Here is a 22,171-nt window from a genome sequence, read left to right as displayed (position 1 = left end):
GCTTTGCTTTTGGACTTTGCTCGCCGTTGCTTCTAGAGCGCAAAGACTTCCATGCTTGCAACCCAGATGCCTTCGCTTTCACTTTCACCGAGCAGGCCGGAGCCACAGCTCGTAGCAAAGCTGACACCTTCGCCTTCTAGCAGATAGATCCCAGCGTATCCGGCGCGGTCACCATCGGCAGATCACGAGCCCGCCCCTGTGGCCCGGATCCATACGCGTACGCCCGTCCTCGTCTCCACGCGCACCGCCTTTCCCTCCTCCCCGGCCGGCCTCCCTCCTCCTCAAGTACCAAATCGGCCGTCGCGCTCTCCACCACCACCACAGCCACCTCCCCCTCCCCTCCTTGCGCCGTCGCGTCAGCCTCGTAGCCGAGTCGACGTCGACGACGCGCGCGCCCACCCACAACTGCTGGGCGCCATGCTGCAGGCGGGCTCGGAGCGTGCGGCGCCGCTCCCGGGCGCGGCGAGGCTGTGGGTGCCGGGGATGAGCCCCGTGGCGGCGGACGGGGCGGGGGCGTCGGCCAGGGCGCGGGAGATCGCGCGGAGGCGGGACGAGATGCTCGGCATGCTGCGCGACCTCCCCGAGGCCGACTACGAGCTATCCCTCACCGACCTCGTCGACAAGACCGCCGCGCCCGGGGCCAACGGATGCGTGCCGCCCTTGCCCTTGCCGGTCGAGAGGAAAGAGGCGAGCCCGAGCCCCTTGGGTCTGGCCGAGTCCGGCGGGCAGGCCGAGCCGCAGCCGCAGCAGCAGCCGGCGAGGGCGACGGAGAGGAAGGGCTCCGCCTCCGCGAGGCGGCGCGGGGACGGCGGCAGCGGGGGCGGGAGCGGGAGCGGCCTCCGCAGCAGCAGCGACGGCGTCCTGCTCAACTTCTACATGCCGCGCTCCTTCACCCGCAGCTTCACCGCGCCGCGCCCCCCCCGCACCCCCTCCTTCTCCACCTCCGGCCGGGCCGCCAGCGCCGTCGCCCCCGACGACTGCAACAAGAGGTAATTCACTGGCCACAGAGCACGTACTACTTCCCTAGACATTCCATTTCATGCCACGGAACTCTGGTTCGGTCAATTGCCGCCAGAGCACGGCAGGAAGAAGAAATTCATCCAAACATGCACATGCGCGCGCACAAGCAAACTCATCCATACCAATCTCGAATTCTCGATGATTAATTAAGGTTGGCCTGCAAAATGCAAATCATCCGTCGTGCTCTCGTTTGCCCAGTCGTGGATAGATAATCATTACCACTGGTCACTGGATCGATTAGATGGCGCACCTAGTCATGCATAGGAACAAAGAAGCAAGCACATCGTGCTCTCTGTTTCAGTGTTGACCGGAACAGAGCAGCTGGCCGGCCAAATGAGGGCCGGCACGCACGACAATTCCCGAGGCGAATGTGTGGGTAGATAGATGCCGGGCACGTCAGCCATGGTGCATAGTCGAGGCCATTGGTGCTGCTCATTGTTCCGCTCGCCGACTGAAAATTATATCCTGGAGTATTAGTTGCAGCTGTGAGGCGTTTGCAGCTAGCTAGTTAATTAGCTTGATCGATCATACCCATACATCTGGGCAACATAGGAGCTATTTGTAAAGTGTGCTTAATGCCATACTAATGAAATCCTTCTGTTCAAAAAAAAAAAAGGCACCGCTAGCTGATGGTGAGACAGCCAGCCAACCACATGAGCGTGGCCTGCCTGCCGGGTGCAGTTTGCAGCTTGCAAGTGTCGTGTTGCACAGTGCAATCTGATTACTACTCCCTTAACTAAAACTGTGACATTTAGGGCCTGTTCGGAGTCCCTCCGCTCCACGAACAGGTACTTCGCAGATCCTGGAATAAATTCCACGCAGCGGGTGGACTGCCGAACAGCTCCTTACTATGAATCGAAGAGAGTGGTACTTAATTAGAAGAATATCTGATCGTGCTAAGGAAGAAAATCTAATATGCGAATCCAGCGTAAATCTCCTTTCGCGTGGAGAAAATCTGCACTTTCATCATGGTTTGCTCTCTTGGTAGTAAAAAAAAATAGTCAGTGCGATGCCAAACAGACTGACAGAGTCTTCTTAACTCTAATGTTTGTGCGTTGCGTTTGGTGGTGGTGCAGGGAGAGAGACGGCGACACGGTCAGGTGCTGGCCGCTGCCGTGGGACCGGCGGTGGCGCAAGTCGAGCCGGCGGCGGCAGGACCCCGCCGCCGCGACGTCCGGCGAGCTGTCGGCGATGCTGACGGCGGCGGACAGAGTCTGAACACCTTTATCTTTCTTGTTAGGTGAACCATGGTGAGCTCTTCTAAACGGCATCCGCCTCGGAGAAAAGCAAGGCAGATCTACGTACCAAACTACTGTTGAATGTGCACGCGCGTTTCTGCGGTTCTGTACATACGTACGTACGTACTTCGCACGCAACGCAATACTGTCTGGTTGTTTAGTTTGTGCTATGAGTGCGGTGTAGGAGTGGCATGGACTCCATGTATCTCGACAACTAATTTGTCTGTACAGCATAGAACAAATATGCTATGGCATTCCCGGGCAGGATCAAATGCAACGGAGAGGCATGTTTTTTATTTACCTGGTTCAGTGCGCAACTTTGTCTGGGCATGTACAATCCAGCCCTTAAAACCCTCCCTATACTTCCTGATCACCCAATCCTCCATTCTCAGCCCATATGTCAGACGGATTTCGGTATCAATGGCATCTAAACGGTATCTGTCTCTCGCCGCCCTATTGCCATCAACCTTTCCGTGTCCTCGACAGTTGGTTTCATAAGGTACTCCGCTCCAAGCACCTTCACCACGGTGAGTGCACATTGTACCGTGGTATTCAGGCATGTGGTCTCTCTCATTCGGATTTTAGTATCAATCGCATCTACAGCCTATATGTGGTCTCTCACATCCGGATTTCAGCATCGACGGCGTCCACGATGCTTGCTTATGATAAGCGACGTGTTCTCGGTCGGGCCGCATTTTCTGGATGCACATAAACCTCTTTGTACGCATTGCACAGCCTGAGGAGGTGGCCCGATGCACATAGACCTACCTCTTTGTACACATAATATGAAGTTAAGTATAGGAGCTGGCCTATATTAATATGAAGTTAAGTGCAACAAAGTTTAGGCTCTTAAATTTTGAAGTGCGTCAAGTCCCATGGGAAGGGCTGAGATGGTTACAGTTAAGAGTCTAACCCAGGCATTGGGACAGGGATTTGCTCACACCGCAGCACTGCTGGATGAAGAAACCTAATTAACAAGACGCGCCATCTAGGCTATGTTCTCTAGAATGTATGGCGTCAGAAGAAACCAGCAGTTTCATCATGCTTGTTTTGATAACAACAAGGAGAATGACCCCTGTATACCTGTTAATTTGTTTCTTAAAAATTTGAATGATTGGAATGTTTTGCAGACCAATCCCGTAAGAGTAAGATGATGGGGGCTGGAGTGAAACAAGTGGGTGAGGTGGCTGGAGAAGTGTTCAAAGCAGCTCATGGATGGCGCCTGAAGACTAGGAGAATTCTGGGGTGACCAGTGTCAACCTACTCGGGGCAAAAATGTGTGCACCGCAGCATTGCTAGATGAACAACAAATCAAACCAGACCAAACGGCATCTACTACGTACATACGCTTGTGGCAAAGAAAGGCGAACAAAGGGAACAAGAAGAACAGACAGACAGACAGGGACATGGGGAAGAACGGACGGACGGACTACAAGAATCCTTTATTTAACACCATTCCTCGCGTCTTATTGCGGAGCTCTGCTGCTCGCCAAGCAACCTCGACCTCAGCAGCTCTGTGTCAACAACAAGGTTTTGGAAAGTGTCATGCTCTCTGTACCTAGCTCATCAAACACACACACCTGTGCAACTGATATATTCATAACAAGCCAACAAATGGACATGCTAGTACTTACATTGGAAACCTTAATCCAAGACTCGAGCGTGTTGATGGCCACCCCGGAGCGCTGCGTCTCCTGTGCCAGCGCGACACCCTCATGCAGAGTTTTGACTTTGCCGCTGACAAGGAGGGACGCCGCGGCGTTCAGAACCTATGGAGCAAAGCAGAAAATGATTCAAGTTTGGCACACGATTGAAGAACTGCTTCCCCAATGACATTTACGCTTAAAAAAAAAAGAGATCTTCAGGGAAATAAAGGGCGGGCTCATCACGACAAACCATATCACTGCTGGGTAACATGATTTTTACAGGATGCTGAGTAAGCTCAATGTACATCGAGGAAGACGCAATCATATTTCTTCAGGGAGTATGCAAGGTACAGTGTAACTAAAATGAGAGGAGTAAGGATGAACTTACAAGGGCATCTGCAATTGAGCCTCTTTGTCCAGCAAGAACATCCTGGAGAACTTTTGCGTTGAACGCAGGATCGCCTCCTTTAAGATCTAATAATGTGCAGCGAGGAATGCCAAAATCCACTGGATTGTAATAAAATGGAAAAAAAAGTGAGACTGAAGTTTTTTCTTTTAATAATACCATCACTGCATATTTCACAAGTTAACATAAAGCATGTTCAAGGGATTATCTCCATTTCTTTTATGAGTTCCAAGAACAAATCTTACATGGATCGAAGAGCATTTTTTCAATCTTTCCTGGAGTGACATCAAGGATATATCCAGGCCCTACAAAAAGTTGACAAAGAATCTTCAGTTAGATGCAAAATATATCAGTTTTATGATCAGAAAGCTCCAAGTTAATTTCTCAAGTGGCAATAACAGTAGAGCACCATAAGTACACTAGTATTAAGTGTGTGTTCATACCAAGTGGGCTTATTTCGTCCAAACCCTTCGAATGGACAACCAATGCTCTCTGCATTCCAAATTTCTGAGCTGCTTTAGCCATCTTGGTAACCTATCAACAAAAAAATTCCATGGATTAGAACAGAGTATTACATGTAATGACAACAGTTGCATATAGAGCTTGTCACGAGACTATCTCTATGGCTTCTGAAGCGCTTTCCTACTTACTATTTGCTTGTTCAGTGTCGGTGTATCAGTAATCTTTGTTAACAACGGAATTAACTAGAAACTGAAAAGGAAGAATCACATATTTGAAGGCAAATTCGCTTAGCAACTCTACAACAGATGACTACTGGTTGTGTTTATTTGTTTATCTAATAATATTATGATTGCAGCATATATTAGCTTAAAAAACAATTGTATACATACTCAAGTCCAAAGTTCATAACAACACCGGATGATGACCATGGAATTATGTGGATCATTAAATCATCAATTTAAAAATGGTGTACATAGAACATGCTATGGTTGCTTTTACCGTTTGGTACAAATAGTTACTACAAGAAAATAAAAGATGAATACAAGATACTTACTATGTTCTCATGGTAAACACCAATAACAGCATAAGGTACCCTTGCTGGATTCAACAGAGGACCAAGGATATTGAAAACTGTCTTTATCTTCAGCTTCTTCCTCACAGGTCTGACAATTTTCATTGCCGGATGGTAATTTGCAGACATCATGAAACCAACACCCACCTCATTGACGCACCGTTTAATACCCTGGTAACAGGAAAGGGAATAACTGATATTAACCCACCAGGTTTTCTTAAGATGCACACACAGCACTGAAATATAATATGTGAGGGGTTAGAAGTTCAAGGACAGCTACCATTCCATGCATGACTGAAAGAATAAACATTATAAGCAAATAACCGACGTGCCGGTCGACTATGCGTTTATGCAACTATATAATGCACAAAGCTACAAGATCTGGAATAAATATTGCAAAAAAGGTCATGACCAACAATCAACTCCATAGTATGTAGTTTATGCAACTATATAATGCACAAAGCTACAAGATCTGGAATAAATATTGCAAAAAAGGTCATGACCAACAATCAACTCCATAGCATGTAGTTTATGTGACACAAAAGTGGGTGTCATTGCGTATTTTGATTGGTTAAGAAAAGTATGTAGCACCATGCAACCCCAGTTTTTGCCCAGTTGGACCAATTGTGTGAGTAACTTTGAATGTTTGTTTACATGATTTGATAGGTGGAAACCAACATTCAACCGGGAGCGTGTTCCTTCTTTACCAATAATAAGAATACCAAAATAAAGATGACTGTCAAAGGCCCAGATCTATGCATCCATCTCAACGCATTGATTTATTTAGATGAAAAGGGGGTGTATGTTTGCCTAAGTCACGGTGGTTGGTAAGATGCCCGTGCTACTTTGCAGTACCAACATATAGAAAAGTTCCCTAAAAAAACATACATAGAAAAGTCAAAGCAGCCAAGAGGTGCCTCTGACAGTCTGATTACTTCTCAAGGAATACATCAAGTGATGTCTGATAACAACGGCTGTTTCATCCGACAAGTCGCAATCTATCTCCAGTAGCAGGAGGCACCCCTTGCGGTATGATTTGCATTCGATGTGCTAGCTAGTACAGCATTAGAAATCGATGCACACATACTGTACAGGCTATTAATAAGATATCAGGCACCAGAAAAGCAAGTGCAGAACGGAGGAAAAAGAGCAATCATAAGGCCAATCGGGCAGTACCTCGGGTCCCAACTCGATGTTGACGCCCAGCGCCTCAAGCACATCGGCGCTGCCGCAGGCCGACGAGCTCGCCCTGCTCCCTTGCTGCAGAAACGCACGGGAGAGGACATCAGTACAGTACATAACGCGCGTGTGCAATCCGATACAAAAGGTGGGGGCGAGAAGTCAGAATACCTTGGCGACCTTGGCGCCGGCCGCGGCGGCGAGGATGGTGGAGCCGGTGGAGATGTTGACGGTGTCCGCGCCGTCGCCGCCGGTGCCGACAATGTCGACGGCGTCGTGGAGCCCCTCGACCAGGACGCAGTTGTTCATCATCGCCTTGGCCAGCCCGACAATCTGAAGAACGGCTTGGAAAAAAAAACCAGATCAGTGGCCGCAGAAATTTCGCTCCATTCCTGGCAGCGTGTCAGTTCAGAAAAAATCAGAGACCTCGTCGTAGGTCTCGCCCTTGGCCCGGAGGAGCACGAGGAAGGCGGCGATCCGCGCCTCGTTCTTCTCGTTGAGCAGCAGCTGCAGCGTCGCCTCCGCCTCGTCCTCGGAGAAGTCGGCCCCGCCGATCAGCTGCTCCAGCACCTGGCGCCGTCACGGCCACAGGACACGAGATTGAAAGGAAACACGGTCAATCACCGAAGGGGAACAGAGGGAGGAGTCATTGCGGCGCGCGCGAACCTGCTCGAAGGTGGCGGTGCCCGGGGAGGCGGCGGGCTGCACGGCGACGCGGGCCGGTGGGAGGCGCCGGGCGGGGGCGATGGGCCGCGCGGCGCTGGGGCGGCGGAGGAGGGGGGAGGGGGCCCCCGGGGCGAGGGGTTTGGGGGAGCAGAGCTTGAGCGAGGCGGTCGCCATTGGATGGATTCGGGGGGTTGGTGGGGGAGAGATCCCGGTGGCAGAGGAGGGAGGCGCCGGCGGCAGGCGGTTTTATATGCGGCCGCCGCTGACTGGGCTTGGATTTTTGTCACTCCGGGGGAGGCCCGCCGTCTGCCTTGTGATCCTGTCCGTCTGCAGCAGCCACGGGAGCCACCCACACCGAGCGGCCTTTTCTTTGACGTGCAAAATATTCAATTGCCTTTTTCTTGCAAAAACCCTCGTGTAAGGGCATCCTCCCTCGAACCACCCCTGAATTTCATCGTCAAACACGGTCGTGTATCAATCCGCTAAGCAGTCCGGACATCATTTTTCTCACAAATTGGGAAACAGTAAAACGAGGCGAGCTATGCCCCTCCACAGTGATTCGACCTCTTCAGCCGTTGGATTCTGCATACAAACACACCAGATCGCTCAACTATCCCGTAGTGCACGCATGAGCCTTTTTTATCTCGCCAGTCCCGAGCTTCATGACTGGCCCACGTCTATGGGCTGCTGCTCCGTTGACCGACTTGGACGTCCTCACATTAATCGGGCCGAGGAACCGTCAACGGGCCGCAGTTTCTCTCTTATGTACGAATTGGGTGTTAATCCGTGGGCTTCTTGTATGCAGTTGTCTCATGGATTGTGGCGCGTGAGATGACGGGTGGCGGCGGCAGGTTACTGGCGACGGCGACAGCGGCGGCAGGCGATGTGGACAGGACGAGGTGCGGCACCACCAACGACTTAAGAGTACGAAGAAAGAAGAGGAGTGCTTGATCCATCTAGCACAGCTGCTTAGGAAGAGACAGAAGGTTGAGGAAGACATGGGATCCAATCCAGGTGTCCACCGCTGCACCATCTGGCCGCAACATCTACGATTTACCAGAGTCAGCACCTTCCGTCATGGTAAGATTTCGTTATGAATTGTTACTAGGATTCCTGCATGGTACAATTATTTTGTTCTGCTCCAATTAGCACTCAGATCTTAGTTTCTGTTGCGAACGTTCCGCTGCCAACTCCCTCTAGATGCCCACTCAGCTCCAAATTAATGGTCTACCAAATTGTTTTGGGTATGTGTAAGAAAAACAAGCAAACGACATGAGCAAATTGTACCATGTAGCTTGGTAGTCACATCATGATTATAGATATATATGTTGCTTGCCATCAGCAAAATGCAGTCCACTATGATTATATATATATATATATATATATATATATATATATATATATATATATATAGGCACCTAGCATTTAATAGCTCGCATGTCCACCCGTTTGTATTTATTGATTTAAATAGAATTAAAACACACATTAATTGATGGAGAGAGAATGGCAGAATAAAAAGGAAACATATATAGTATGTACGCACAATGTGACTCGTTGGCCTGTGGATTTTTTCTACGCGCAGATGAATAAATGTATACATAAAAGTTGATACCATTCTGAGATATTCATAACAAAATATTTTTATTATCTATATCAACAAATTGTGGGCCGACTCCAAATAATATAAATATACCCCATGGTATATATACCTACTAATGAAATTATGTACATACACAGGTATGTATATATCCAATGATTTATTCTAGGTTTTTAGGTATTAAAGAAATTATATACGTAGCGGATATGTATATACCTACTAACGAAATTATGTACATACGTGGGTATACATATACCTACGAACAAAATTATATACATACCCCTGCAAAAAAAGAAATTATATACATACACGGGTATGCGTATACCTACCAAAGAAATTATGTACATATGCGGGTATGCATATACCCCTAACGAAATTATGTACATATGTGCCTGCCTTGAAAAAAGGTACATGTACGTATATGTGTATGTGTATGTGTATACCCAATTAGATGGTGGGTATGTGTATACCTACTGCTGAAGTTACGTAACATACATGTGTATTTTACATACGTAGTAATTTATTCTACGAATCAATAAGTGGTATATAAGGAGGTAATAAATGTTGATTTTTATTCACTATGGTATTTTAATCACCTTCCTTTTCTATGATGTGACATGCATGCATGGGACAGTTAAAAAATTAAAGCCTGCCAAATTAACTAGTAATTAAATCATTTACATTGGTTTTCAAATTTATCGCTAAACACGATCTAACAATGGATAGGCAAGGTGCCTAGACACTTAGGTGTCCCAAACTGGCGTCATATATATATATATATATATATATATATATATATATATATATATATATATATATATACACACTGCTTCCCTGGAGAACCTGTTTCTATTGTTTTTTGTTTACGGGCTGTTTCTATTGTTACTCCTTCAATCGTTTGGTTGCGAGCTCTCTTGAGCATTGCTGTGGCTGCCAGCAAGCACTCGTGGCGCCTTAGGCCTCAATTCATTTGTTCGTGTGCTGTGGCAGGTCTAGGTTAGCTAGGCATTTTTTTTGCTATTCGATGAGGACGGTTTGTTTTGTATTTTATTTTAGTAAATATTTGTACATTTGGCGATTCACACTATCTTAGTGATGTGTTCATAAACAATGCCGCACTCCCTGCCATGTTTAAGAAAAAAATTGCTTGAATTTCTCCAGTGTTAATTCAATTGTTACAATGGTGGTTGTGCACTTAAATCTTTATGGCAGTAGGTTAAACATGGAGACGGAGTGTTGTCGTTAATTTTAATTTGCTTCGATGAGAACATAGAGCAAAACCTTTTATCTTATGAATCCTCCTTTGTATTGATGGGTGATGACATTATTTGTTATGGCCTTTCATCTAATGTACTCTAATTCAAATGGAACAAATATTTATAATACCAAGATTTTTATTTTCAAATTTTTATGTCATTTCATTCTTAAGATGAACGGGCGCGGCAACGCGTGCTACCATGTTCTAGTAGAAAGTAAATTGGGGGCTTTACGGGGGTCTGTACCGCTGCCACGTAGGACTCGGACACCGCCGACCCACTCAAATCCTTTCTTTCGGTCCCATTCTTTTTCACTCCCCCCCTCCCCCGCCCCATGCTTTGCATCCGTCCCCTCCTCGGTCGATGTTGTCGATGTACTCTCTGGCCGCCGCCCAGGCATTGCGAGATGTCCACAGCCCCCACCCACGCACCCTCTCGCCTTGTACAACGGCATCCTTCACCCAAGATTCGTCTGCAGCCAGGTACCCTTCGTCCCCCTGTCGATGTTGTCCATGGGGGACACCACGCCCGACAGGTGTTCGGTCAAATGTCACTGGGCTTATTTTCGAACTTCATGTCATTTTTAGAGTAAGAAGGATGGTGGGATACTAGGTGAAGGGGGAAGAGTTATTGTACGATGTGTGATTGGCCGTATTTGCGGACTTCATAGGCTGAAGCAGAAGGGAGCCTTTTGGCAGTGCGTGCATGGTTCGTTTCATGCGCGAAAGCACACTGCGCTCTATGACATGCACATCATCCATGAACATGGTGTCAAATCCTTAGCGTATCGATGGTACACGATCCGGGACTGTGTCATGAAGTATTGTGGTGCGATTGATCGGCTTGCGCGTGACGACCATGGAGATCATAAGTTTTTCTTCTTCTTGCTCTACATATTGATTGATTGCTTCATTCATTCACTCATTTGTTGTTGTACGTTGTGTAGCCTGCACGCATTGCCGTGATAAGCTACATGTCAAAGGGCAGACCATTCACGCACATACATTGTTGGATGAAACTCAAGGGATAGTATGTGTGGGATAACATGATTCATCCGCGAACACCTTGTTGAACACACGGTTAATCTTGTTGCATTTGAACTATTGTTGTACTAGACATATTTATATGTTATTTATGGATGATTTGTACTATTTTTTATCTGAACTTTAGATGAATTCTGTCGTGTTTGATGGAAATCGTCCGCTTAGTTGATCCGGTTTGAAATGTATGTTGCTACAGTTGGATGTCCGGCTCCCGCATCCGTGTATGCAGACTGCTCTCTTCTGTCTGCTGATGGATGCGATGTCTGATTTGGGGGTTAGTTGTGGAGATGCCCTAGCCCATACTTTCTCGCACGCCTACTAGCATTCTCTCCTCATCTCTTCTTCGCTGGCGTTATGGGTCGGAGTGGAAGGGAGAGGGGCTCGATTGCCTTGTATATTTCCTCGAAGGCGCTTCTCACTCCTTGGTGCTAGTTGATGATTTGCAATCTCATGTGTCAGAGTGGTTGGTGGCATGGGGGCGTCGACGACCTAGCTTTGTGTCTTGGGCATGAAAGGTGGTGGTGTTGGCGTCGAAGCGTCTGCGGGAACGATGATGCAGGAGCGAGGTCGGAGACACGGCAATGATCGAGGGTAGTCGGCTCTTCTATGGCGTGTCCGCGGTATCGTCTCGGCTTGTTTGTTGCTATGAAGTCTTGTGATGACGGGCAACATGTGGTTCATTGGGTGATCTTCTGCGGCGCTAGCCATGCCTAGTTCTCCCTCGTAGTTCTCAGTCAGAGTCAGAGTAGCATTTGTGTGGTTGCAAGTCGCTGGGTTCTGGCTTGGTTATTCCTACAACCCCACACGGCCTTTTACAGTATGGGTTGAGTCGACGATCGCCTACGATGAAATCAGACTCGTGTGCTCAAGATTTAGGGATGATGATGACACATCTAGGGAAGGAGTGATGACGATGATGCTTGTGCATTGTCTCGTCGAGGCCCTCTTTGAAGCGGTGTGCGTGCGTACTGTGGTGATTTTTGTCCGGTTTCCATAATTAACTAGACTATCGGGTTTTCGCTTACATTTACTTAATTAACCGATTTTCGTCTTAATTAATTTTACAGGAATCTTGTCTTTTCGAACAAAAAAATATTACACAGGAATCTTGTCATTTCAAAGAAAAAAAAACACTACGCTACAAGTCTCAAATCCCCTAACTGTTGTAGCACGTGCATATATGCTGCTTTTTTGGCCGTTCAAAGTCGAGGGGAGGAGGGAAAACAGAAAAAGCTCGTGTTCGTGGCGACCCGTCCTGCGAGCTCGTTCGATCAACATCAATGGTAAGTTTTTTCCTCGCCTCTTGTACGTACGATTAGGTCGTCCTGGCTGCACTGGAAACAAAACTTTTTTCACTTTTTTATACCCCGTCAAAACAAAGAAAGAAAACGTCCAGCTTTGCTCGTTCCTCTCGTAATTCTTTGCGCGACCCCACGTTGTCTCTATCCCTAGATGAGACGGCAACTTATCCCCGAGTCTGAGGCCACCCCACCTACCTACTTACCCCATGACATCATCATGAAGATAATCTTTGTTATCTTTGCTTGGAGGGTGAAATCTCATGTTTTATTCCATTCCATTCCATTCCATTTGCGGACGGGACACACACACGTGCGCGTGCATCACGTACTTTGGTGGCTTGACGGTGATCCGCGAGCGAGGGAGCGGCCGGGTCCAAGGCATACAAGTCCAACGCCGGCTGCGGCGAGGACTGGACTCACTCAACGCCGGCAGCAGTCCGTACCTTTCTTCCCTGCTCCTGCTCGCAGATCGGCGCCCTTCTCCGGACGCCGCCGTCCCGTCCACACGCCTTGCTCTAATTTTGTGCTGCTCCTCCGGCCGTCTCCACTTCCATCTTGGCCCCTGACACGCACGAGAGAAGAGAGCAGCGAGGTTGGTGGCGTCTGCGTCGATCCTCTCACCTAGTACAGACGTGTGGCGTGCAGATGCTGAGGAGAATACCCGACTAGTACTACGTCATGTGACACACAGATAGTATTGTCAGTCAGTCGCGGCGATCACACAATGCCATCTCATCTAACTTGCGCGCGGTTTCCACGTGGAACGAGAAGCTGTGAAGAAAACACAAGCTTTTTTTTGTTTTGCGCGGGTGAAGAAAACACAAACTTTAGTTCGTCTCCAACCAAACTCGTCGACTGCCCCCTCCGTTTGAACTAAAACCACGTCACTTATTTATGGATGAAAGGAGGTAATAACTTTTTAAACGCTTCCTCATATGCACTGAGCGGCAGGTTTCGCATCTACTCCCTCCGTTCGGAAATACTTGTCATCAAAATGAATAAAAGGAAATGTATCTAGACATAATTTAGTTTTAGATACATTTTTTTTGTCCATTTTGATGACAAATATTTTCGGACGGAGGGAGTACTAAAAAAAAAGGAAGAATCCACTTCAGATAACCACGTCTCTGTTAGGAAGCGTGTGGAATGGCTGGGAGCTGGGAGTTGAGGCGTGAACAGCGATTTGGAATTCCTAGCAAATCCTTCAACTCCTCGAATACGATGGGATTTCACCAGGGGTGGGTGGGAACGACAAGAAAACCAAGAAAAACTTTGTCAGAATAGAGGGAAGACGAGACGAAGGAATCTTTCAATGAGTGTAGCCGGCTGCTCAAATTTGAGCAAGAGGGGGAACTTTTGAGGCTTACCTCCTCAAAAACGAAATCTTTCAAGGAGCTGAGTGTTTTTCAAAGTTTGATTAGAGATGCCCTTACAGTGGAGAGGATCAGATCTACTACTAGTTATATAAGAACATATACACACAAAATGCCTACTAGGTCCATTCTATACTAGACACGCCAAAACTAGATCGAAATTGACAGCAAACCACACAAACCCAAACCAAACCAAACAGCAAGGAGTCAGTTCATTTCCTTCTTTCATCTCAGCACAGCAGGGCTAATCTAGCCACCGGGTGACTCCATCTTCTTCGCTCGCAGCTGCGAGTACCTCAATGGACACGTCCAATACAGCCTACAGAAATCCCAACCAACAGAAACCAGGGTGTTACAGACAACTAGACAAGTATTCTGAAATATACTCCCTCCGTCCAAAAAAGCTTGTCCCTCGAATGGATGAATCTAGCACCAAGTTAGTGCGAGATACACCCATTTGAGAGATAAGCTTGGGACAAGTTTTTCCGGACGGAGGGAGTAGCAGCATTGTTCTCAAAGCGACATCGAGAATCAATCCATGGCAAAGTGCACGTACCAAGGAATTTCGGCTGTTGATAAGCTTGCACCCCTCCAGCAAGGAGCCTTCCACTTCCAGCACCCAGCCCTCCCAGATATCGAAACTATGGCTTGCAAACACAAACTCCATCTTCCTATTGATCTGTTAACATGTTGAAAGGCGGTTGCATGTCAAGCGTCGTCAACCGAGGGTATCACTATCAAGAAAGATCGCAAGAGAATTTCTATTTCCCAACCACTTTGACTAGCTCCAATGGAATCAAGATTGGGAGACGTATACTTAACGGAAAAAAAATAGAAATGCACTGGTAGGAATGTGTTGGTTGCATGCTAACTAAGGGCAATCAAGAATCTTTAGTATAAAATTTCAACAGAGTAATTGTGCAAGTAGAGTATTCCTACCCACAAAACTTGAGGTGAAACAAGTAACAGCGACAAAGCATCAAATCCAAAATTATGAGCATACAACACGTGAATGCTGCCTTTTGTTGTTAAGTTCAGATAAAGGCACTTTTTAAAGTCAAACAGAACAGAACAGATTGTGTACATCACCTGCAACAGTTTGCCACCAGCAACAAAGGATCGTAATCCCATCAGATCCTGAAATGTCAATTTGTTTAACCGTTTTAGTACCGAATATGCATCGCACTTGAATAAACTATGAGACTGAACAACCAACAACCAAAATGATAGGGGAACAACTAAAGTCATACCTTGTTTTTGAAAGTGACAAGGAACTGAGCAGCAGGGTCCCTGTTCGTAGCATTTGACACAACATCAAGGATCCAACCACCACCACCAGCAAGTCTTTGTCTTGCAACATGGAACCCTGAATTATCTTTTGCTCTCAAAGCTACAACATAACCATCTTTTAGTGTATCAGGGCATTTTCTACCAAGCACGACAGGTAACTTCTTCTCCGAAGTTATTTCCATTGGGGATTCAGCAGGAGATTTCTGCTTGTACTTTGAGTCCTCAGGGGAAGCAAACCGTGAACTTGAACTTACCACCTGGTCTCTGCCACTCGTTGCATTATCATCATCTCTGCAGAAGGAATAATTACTGTCACTCTCTACAGCAGACAAGTCGTCTGTTTTCTGAGATCTGCGGTGAGCAGGTCTTTTTTTCCCTTTCTTTCCAGAGCGACTACGCCTTCCTTCTGTTCGTGAGCCACTATTTTGTGATGATTGCCCTGGAGCTTGAGATTCTTTATACTGGGATGTGGCTCTTTTCTTTTCATGGTTGAGAGTTAAATGGCTTTCATCAGTCTGATGTTCGCCATCAAAAACTTGTGAATGGTTATCTTTTGTTCCTCTGTCTTGATCATCTTCATTTCCAGCTTCACTAATTTCCTCATCTTCATCAGAAATTGAACTACTTGGAACAACACCATCAAAGAAAAAGGACTGTAGTATTGTGATTGCTTTCTCTCTTATTTCCATCCACACTTCTTCACTATAGTCTGCACTTCGAGGAAGAATTAGAACATTTGGCATCTCCCTAATCTGTAACAAATACATATTAGCCATCAATTTTCCGAGAAACAAGTAATACAGTGATAGCTGTAAAAAGGGGCACCAATTGCCTGCCCTTACTTCACACTAATGGTCTGTCTGTTTGGACAAGAAAGGTCTTGTAGCTAGTTTGTTGTTTCACTGCTACTGTGCTACACATCTTAATGCTATACAAAATGGTCAACTTCTAAATGAAGGAATGTTAAAATAAAATAAATATTTTCTCTTTCATTTTGTTTCAGAGATTCCTCTTCATTGGAGCCATATCAGGAATAATATGGCTTTCGAATGATGATGCAGTTCGATCTTAGATATACTTATTCCAACCCAAGTGGCCATTTACGGACAACATCCATATCATAAGTTTAAATTCCATACCCATGCTTCCATCCATTGTGGACCTTCAACACCATCCAATGCACAACCAGCTATGGTACCATCAAGCAAGAGTTGTTTGAGCGCACAGTCATCTATAAGTTGGCAACTACCAGTGTTGACAATGAATGCTCCTGTGGAATTTAAAAGAAAAGCGACTCACTATTTTAGATCTCAGAGTACTGAAAGTGCTATAAACTTATAATGCAACAAGCAGAACAAAAAAAGAAGCAAGAAAAATCGTACCAGGCTTAATGTGTTGCAGGCAGTCCCCATTAAGTATATGCATTGTGTCATTTGTTAATGTACAATGCAGTGAAACAAGATCACTTGCTGCCAACAGATCATTGAGAGTATCCATTCTCCTAGCAGCAGCAGGAAATACAATGGAAGGCCGCCGCATTTTCCCTTCAGCCTTCAAAGGGCACGATACTGGAGTTAGAAAAATCGAAATCCGACCAACAGTATACACCCACCTATGTGCACTTGCAGGAGTGTGATTTGGAAAATCACCACAGTTTGTACCAATTTTGCATAAGTTACCAGTGTTTTTCATTTGTACTTCCCAGGAAGGAAGAAATTGGTAGGAACCTTAATAACTCAGCAACTTAAGACTAACAGTAGTACTAGACTAGTCAAAATCACAGACGAATGAGAGCATTAATCTCACAGCATTCCAGCCTCATATCATAACCTGAATGGTTAGTGAAAGACTGACTGCGAATCATCAGAAAGCAATTCCTGAAGCGCAGGAGGGAAGTTGCAGATCGGGCGCTTACCAGATAGCGCGGGTCGAAGTAGAGGACGCTCATCCGGAATGCGAGGCTGCGGGTGGCGAGGCAGCGCGCGGCGGCGGAGCGGCCGACGATGCCGAGCACGAGGCCGTGGCAGCGGCGCATCCCGCGGCAGAGCGGCTGGACGGAGCCGAGGCAGCCGGCGGCAACGGCGGCGGGGTAGGAGGAGACGTGGCGCGAGAGCAGGTGGGTGCGGCGGAGCAGGCCGAGGAAGAGCGCCATGACGGTGTCGGCGACCTCCTCGGCGCGGTTGGCGTCGACGTGGACGAGGCGGAGGCCGAGGTCGGCGGCGGCGGCGGCGTCGGCGGCGCGGTCGGGGGAGCCGAGGCAGAGCAGGAGCTGCCAGGGCCGGAGGCGGCGCTGCGCGGCGCGCGGCAGGTAGGCGAACGACGGGAGCAGGACAGCGGCGGCGGACTCGACGCGGCCCGAGCCGACGGCGGAGAGGGAGACGTGCTCCACCCCCGCCACGCCCGCCAGCAGCTCCCGCTCCGGCGACGGGTCGTCGAGGCAGTTGAGCGACACCACCAGCGGCAGCCCCGCGGCGGCGCCGGCCGGCGAGTGGGCCATCGTGGGCCCGCGGGCGCCGGAGCGCCGGTCGGATCGGGGGGCGGGGAAGCGCTCCGGCGGGGGCTTTTGCTTTGGTTTGGGGGAACGGATTGCTGCGCGACGCGCGACCTGTCAGAGAGGGAGGGGGAGAGAGGGGTGGGCCCGGGCCCACCGGTTCACGAGGCGAGCGTGGCAACCGCCGGATTCAATTCAATTGTGTGCAGCATCCGTCGCTGCCTGTTTTGGTGTACCAAATTTGCGCCAGCACCTTTGCTGCTAGCAAACGCCTTGTTTTTCTTTTCCATCAAAAAAATTCGGTGAAAACCAGGTTATCACGAAAACCATGCCAAAAACCTATAGGGAGTGCTACACGTCAGTCGGCGGCCTCGCAACCAACCTGTGGTAGGACAGGACAGTGGTATCCCCGGTCCATCAGAGTTCAAGTCATACATTTACATTGGTGCTGGCATTTTCCTGAATTTATTTCAGGCCTTCCGGCGATGTGCATTCAGTGGGAGAAGGTGCTCCCGTCGACCAGGAAGGCGTATGTGGCAACTTCATGAATCTCAAGATGATGTGTCGGCTCCGTCTCTCGAAGGTGCTCGTAGGGATAGGGTGTGTGTGTGCGCTTCATAGGGATGAGTGTATGATTGTCTACGTATGTACTTGTTCGGAAAAAGAAAGATCCCCCGCCTAACGAGCCATTAATTTAACGCCGGATGGTCGTCAGACGAGTTTTGCAACAAGGATGATGCTGCACTCGAACATTTGCAACAGAGTTCATGTTACAGAACTTTTGCAACATAGGTATTCGTGCAGAATCTTTTTGCACCAGAGCTAATGCTGGAGATTATTTTTTGTCTTTACCTTTTATGTGGTGCTACGGGAGAAAATTATACAACATCACTGGTGTTGCAGAAATCTGTCTTGCAGTAGGGAGGATGTTGCAAGAAAAAAATCCGCCGTCGTACGCCGTGATCTCCCATCGTATGATGGTGAGGGAGGAGCAGCGCCGCCCGTCCTTGCCATCGCGCCGCTGCCGACAAGTGTCGGGACCTCTGACCAAGTCACCTCGCCGCCATCCTCCTCTCCGATGACGAGCACACCAATGAGCATGCCGGAGCACTGCGATCACCGACCACCGACTTGTTGCAGAAATTCCGACGACCCACCCTACAACACCCACCCATGGTGAGGCGGTCTCCCGCGAAATCCAACGGCGACCTACACCACCCGAACATCCTTGTAGCGTCTCCTTCAAAAGAGCCCGGCGACGACGTGGTTTGCAACAAAGGCCGAGTGCGGAAATGATTCTGAAACATGGGTCAAGTTGCAGGAAAGTGAAGTGGCGGGGGTTGGCTCCCGACCGTCTGACAATGAAGATTTGACGGGCACAAAGGTGGTTGACGCGGGCAGGTAGATCTGTCGGGTGAACACAAGCGTTTTCCAAAACTATATTACAATTAATCTGAAATTTCTAAAATAAGAAGTAAATTTGGGAAGGTGATGTTCTACAAGCACGTAAAAAATCAAACTTGGGATCGATGTCATCAAACATGTATGGAAGACCCCAATTCAAGGATGATTAGTGACAAATAGTACAACACTAGGGGTGGATCAACGAGCTGCTCGGCACGTTAAGACTAGGCTCGTTAAACTTAACGAGCAGAAAAACTCTGCTCGGCTCTGTTCGTTTGAAGCTCGTTAAGCTCGTGAGATCTCATGAGCACTCGTTAACAGACAAGACTATGTTACGGCCTACTAAATGAGTGTGTTGGTGTGTTTTATAAAGTAAGACGGTGACTACAAAAGGATGTGCACTAGTTAATTTGTTGCCTCATATGGGCTAGGTTGTGTCGATTTGATTGAATAGATGGTCTGATGTGCTATAAATTGTCGTCACAAGGCAAAAATGCGGTGTGTTGTATTAACGAGCTGCTCATGAAACTCGTTAGCTCGTTCGTTAAGCTTAACAAGCTAAAATCAATGATTAACTCTGATCATTAAGAATCGAGCTACGAGCTTAACGAGCCGAGCTATCGAGCGCTCATTAATCTCGTGAACTACTAGCTTTTGGTCCAACCCTATATAACGCCACTATTCATGCACAGTTTGTAATTTTTTTCTCTTCGCTCCCAAATGCACACTACTTTGAACTTCTAACTTCACATGTTTATCAGACAACTTCTTTCCCAAACGTCTTTTAAATACTTTTTGAATATATCGAAACATGGTTCCCGTTAAGTCTTTAGTGTAACTTGATTTGCATTGGAGATTTCCTCGTTTTCCAGGTGACAAACGCCTTGTGCTGTGCCCCCTTTGCTCATGTAACTAGTAATCGATAAGGATGAGTCTTACCAATTGGTGTTTAGATGAGCTCTAGTTCATCTAGTTATGAATCTGGGTAGAGGTAATTTCGCACAGAAAGTGGGCTCGAGGTGTAGAAAAATGTCCAGAAAATATATAAAACCTCTGTGTAATATGAAATAGTAGTACAATACACTGATTTTGCACAAATCTTCACATCTCTTGCTATTTGAAAAAGACGTAAGGTTGCGAGTCAGTCCATTCCTCCTTCGTCAGACCCTTATTTTATCACTACTCGGTTTTCCCACCGTTCTCCTTGAAAACCGTCGCAATGCCCATCACTTATTGAATTTCCAAATAAAATATATTTTCTTTAGTAAGCCAATAAGTACTTACCAAATAAGTATTTTTATCAATATTTTTACACAATCGTATTAATATTGATAGGTAAATCACATACTAACATATTAGAAAATTTATACATTCCTGTAATACACAAACAATTATCTATTTTTAAAGATAAAAGTACCTAAGGCTCGGCTATGAGAAATCTTCCAACCGAAAACAAAGGCCAGAAAGGCTATATGTTTATAAACCAAATAGCTATTTAAAAATAACATCCGGTCTCAGATGTAACATCAAATCTTTTAGGAAAATATTTCAATCAATAAAAGGATTAGAGCATCGAGCATAACTCCTGATGGGAAGGGATCAAAAGGGGAGACGTGTCAAATTGACATTGAGACATGGTGATGGCTATGATGGATAAGTTATCGATTTTTGGATTGATTTATTCATGAATAAATTATGAACATGTCATTAACAGTGTTAAACTCATATTGATATCTTATCATGTAAGCATGTGCTGCGTATATAGCAGATACATCTACGTAAATAGCTAGTACGTTAACCACAGAAATAAACATGAGGGGGATGAACAGATCATACCCTTCTATCGGCCAAGCCATAGTCGCGATGGTGATTGTACCCTCGGTAGCCTTCTTCTCGGACTCGGTCTGACTCACGATTAGTGGCTCATCACACGGGGTAGCGGACGAAGACGAACGGTGGCGAGCAGCCGCGTATGAGACGCTCCTCAAAAACCTAATCCCCTTCTCCTAGTGCAGGATTGCAAAGGACAAAGGTCTGGAGGCCTGCTCTCCCATATAGCCGTGCACATGGCGAGCGGGATTGGATCATTGAAAGCAGCAACAACGAGTGGAGCGCCGGTGGGTTGTGTGTGAGGAGGCAAATGCGAGCTGATGTGGGTGAATGCTAGGGTTGTTGATGCCTCCAATATATTAGGGTTGTGGTAAGAAGACGTGGGCTCGACCATGCTCGAGTAGACAACAATTCATGATTTGACGTTTCGGATTCGTAGCGCGTTCGTTAACAATCGTAATTAATTACTTCATCTGCCCCATAATGTAAGACATTTTTTTATTTTAGTGTAGTGTCAAAAAATATCTTACATTATTGGATGGATGGAGTACTAATTAAATTTTCGTTTCTAACCGGCAAAAAATAACTACACACATGACATAGGCCTGAGCTCGGCTCATTCATGAAACATGACGCAAGCGAGGCGAGACGGGTGGCGAAGGAGGAGCACGCAGGAACCACTTTTATTCTCATGCTTCAATAACATGTGAAATAGAATCCTTATACGCCTTGTTCAATTAAACCTTGGCTCAAAGAGATTGGAGAGGATTGAAGGGGATTTAGAGAGATTTAGACCTCTCGGGATTTAATCCCTCTTAATCCTCTTCAAATCCACCTCAACCGAACAAGGCCTTAAAAAGGTCTAAAACTTTCTCCACTCCTGGGATAGCATTAAACTTACATTATGGGATGGATGGAGTACTAATTAAATTTTCGTTCCTAACCGGTAAAAAATAACCGCACACATGACGCAAGCAAGGCGAGACGAGTGGCGGAGGAGGAGCACGCATGAATCACTTTTATTCTCATGCTCCAATAGCATGTGAAAAAGAATCCCTTGTAGGCATTGTTCAGTTAAACCTTCTCTCGGGATTTAAACCCTCTCAATCCCCTTCAAATCCATCTCAACCGAACAAGGCTTTAAGAAGATCTAAAACTTTCTTCACTCTTGAGATAGTATTAAACTTTGACCACCTAGTCATGACACCTGCATGGGCCTTTAGAGTTTTTTTTTTCTGAAATTGTTTTATGGGCCTAAAGCCCATCTATATAACAAGCTAAGGCCGGCGATTTACACGCTTGGTGGGGTGTGAGAGGGCAAGGGCATTTCAATCTTTACATACGAGCCCCCAAGAAAGCTAGGGTAAAGGGCATTTTGGTCCTTGCATCTGAATCCGA

The 22,171-nt window shown here is 46.9% G+C and overlaps 3 protein-coding genes across 3 annotated transcripts; 1 reads left to right on the top strand and 2 right to left on the bottom strand.

Moving 5' to 3' along the window:
- On the top strand, nucleotides 1-2,558 carry LOC123108284 (uncharacterized). The gene is made up of 2 exons (XM_044530106.1): nucleotides 1-989; nucleotides 2,097-2,558. The coding sequence occupies exons 1-2, from the start codon at nucleotides 418-420 to the stop codon at nucleotides 2,236-2,238; spliced, it is 714 nt and encodes a 237-aa protein (XP_044386041.1). The 5' UTR covers nucleotides 1-417; the 3' UTR covers nucleotides 2,239-2,558.
- Nucleotides 2,559-3,454: 896 nt separating this feature from the next.
- Nucleotides 3,455-7,534, bottom strand: LOC123105773 (anthranilate phosphoribosyltransferase, chloroplastic). The gene is made up of 10 exons (XM_044527916.1): nucleotides 7,189-7,534; nucleotides 6,949-7,092; nucleotides 6,694-6,855; nucleotides 6,520-6,603; nucleotides 5,326-5,514; nucleotides 4,754-4,844; nucleotides 4,556-4,615; nucleotides 4,293-4,411; nucleotides 3,893-4,027; nucleotides 3,455-3,772 (listed from the first exon to the last, which is right to left on the bottom strand). The coding sequence occupies exons 1-10, from the start codon at nucleotides 7,360-7,362 to the stop codon at nucleotides 3,764-3,766; spliced, it is 1,167 nt and encodes a 388-aa protein (XP_044383851.1). The 5' UTR covers nucleotides 7,363-7,534; the 3' UTR covers nucleotides 3,455-3,763.
- A 6,236-nt stretch (nucleotides 7,535-13,770) lies between these two features.
- LOC123105772 (C-terminal binding protein AN) lies at nucleotides 13,771-17,644 on the bottom strand. Its single transcript, XM_044527915.1, has 7 exons — nucleotides 16,964-17,644; nucleotides 16,431-16,599; nucleotides 16,188-16,318; nucleotides 15,009-15,800; nucleotides 14,848-14,895; nucleotides 14,315-14,437; nucleotides 13,771-14,077 (listed from the first exon to the last, which is right to left on the bottom strand). The coding sequence occupies exons 1-7, from the start codon at nucleotides 17,543-17,545 to the stop codon at nucleotides 14,003-14,005; spliced, it is 1,920 nt and encodes a 639-aa protein (XP_044383850.1). The 5' UTR covers nucleotides 17,546-17,644; the 3' UTR covers nucleotides 13,771-14,002.
- Nucleotides 17,645-22,171: the final 4,527 nt, after the last annotated feature.

Source organism: Triticum aestivum, chromosome 5A (assembly GCF_018294505.1).
Source record: "Triticum aestivum cultivar Chinese Spring chromosome 5A, IWGSC CS RefSeq v2.1, whole genome shotgun sequence".
NCBI classification, from domain to species: domain Eukaryota; kingdom Viridiplantae; phylum Streptophyta; class Magnoliopsida; order Poales; family Poaceae; genus Triticum; species Triticum aestivum.
This window is presented reverse-complemented; position numbering and strand designations above follow the sequence as displayed.

What these genes read in the sequence shown, in the direction of transcription:
- LOC123108284 (XM_044530106.1), top strand. Translation starts at nt 418, where the DNA reads ATGCTGCAGGCGGGCTCGGAGCGTGCGGCGCCGCTCCCGGGCGCGGCG. An exon ending in CCCGACGACTGCAACAAGAG is followed by an intron (nt 990 to 2,096) that starts GTAATTCACTGG and finishes GTGGTGGTGCAG; the next exon opens with GGAGAGAGACGGCGACACGG.
- LOC123105773 (XM_044527916.1), bottom strand. Translation starts at nt 7,362, where the DNA reads ATGGCGACCGCCTCGCTCAAGCTCTGCTCCCCCAAACCCCTCGCCCCG. An exon ending in GGACGAAATAAGCCCACTTG is followed by an intron (nt 4,616 to 4,753) that starts GTATGAACACAC and finishes AACTTTTTGTAG; the next exon opens with GGCCTGGATATATCCTTGAT. An exon ending in AAAAATGCTCTTCGATCCAT is followed by an intron (nt 4,412 to 4,555) that starts GTAAGATTTGTT and finishes ATTACAATCCAG; the next exon opens with TGGATTTTGGCATTCCTCGC.
- LOC123105772 (XM_044527915.1), bottom strand. Translation starts at nt 17,545, where the DNA reads ATGGCCCACTCGCCGGCCGGCGCCGCCGCGGGGCTGCCGCTGGTGGTG. An exon ending in CCTGCAACACATTAAGCCTG is followed by an intron (nt 16,319 to 16,430) that starts GTACGATTTTTC and finishes TAAATTCCACAG; the next exon opens with GAGCATTCATTGTCAACACT. An exon ending in CTGGTGGCAAACTGTTGCAG is followed by an intron (nt 14,438 to 14,847) that starts GTGATGTACACA and finishes ACATGTTAACAG; the next exon opens with ATCAATAGGAAGATGGAGTT.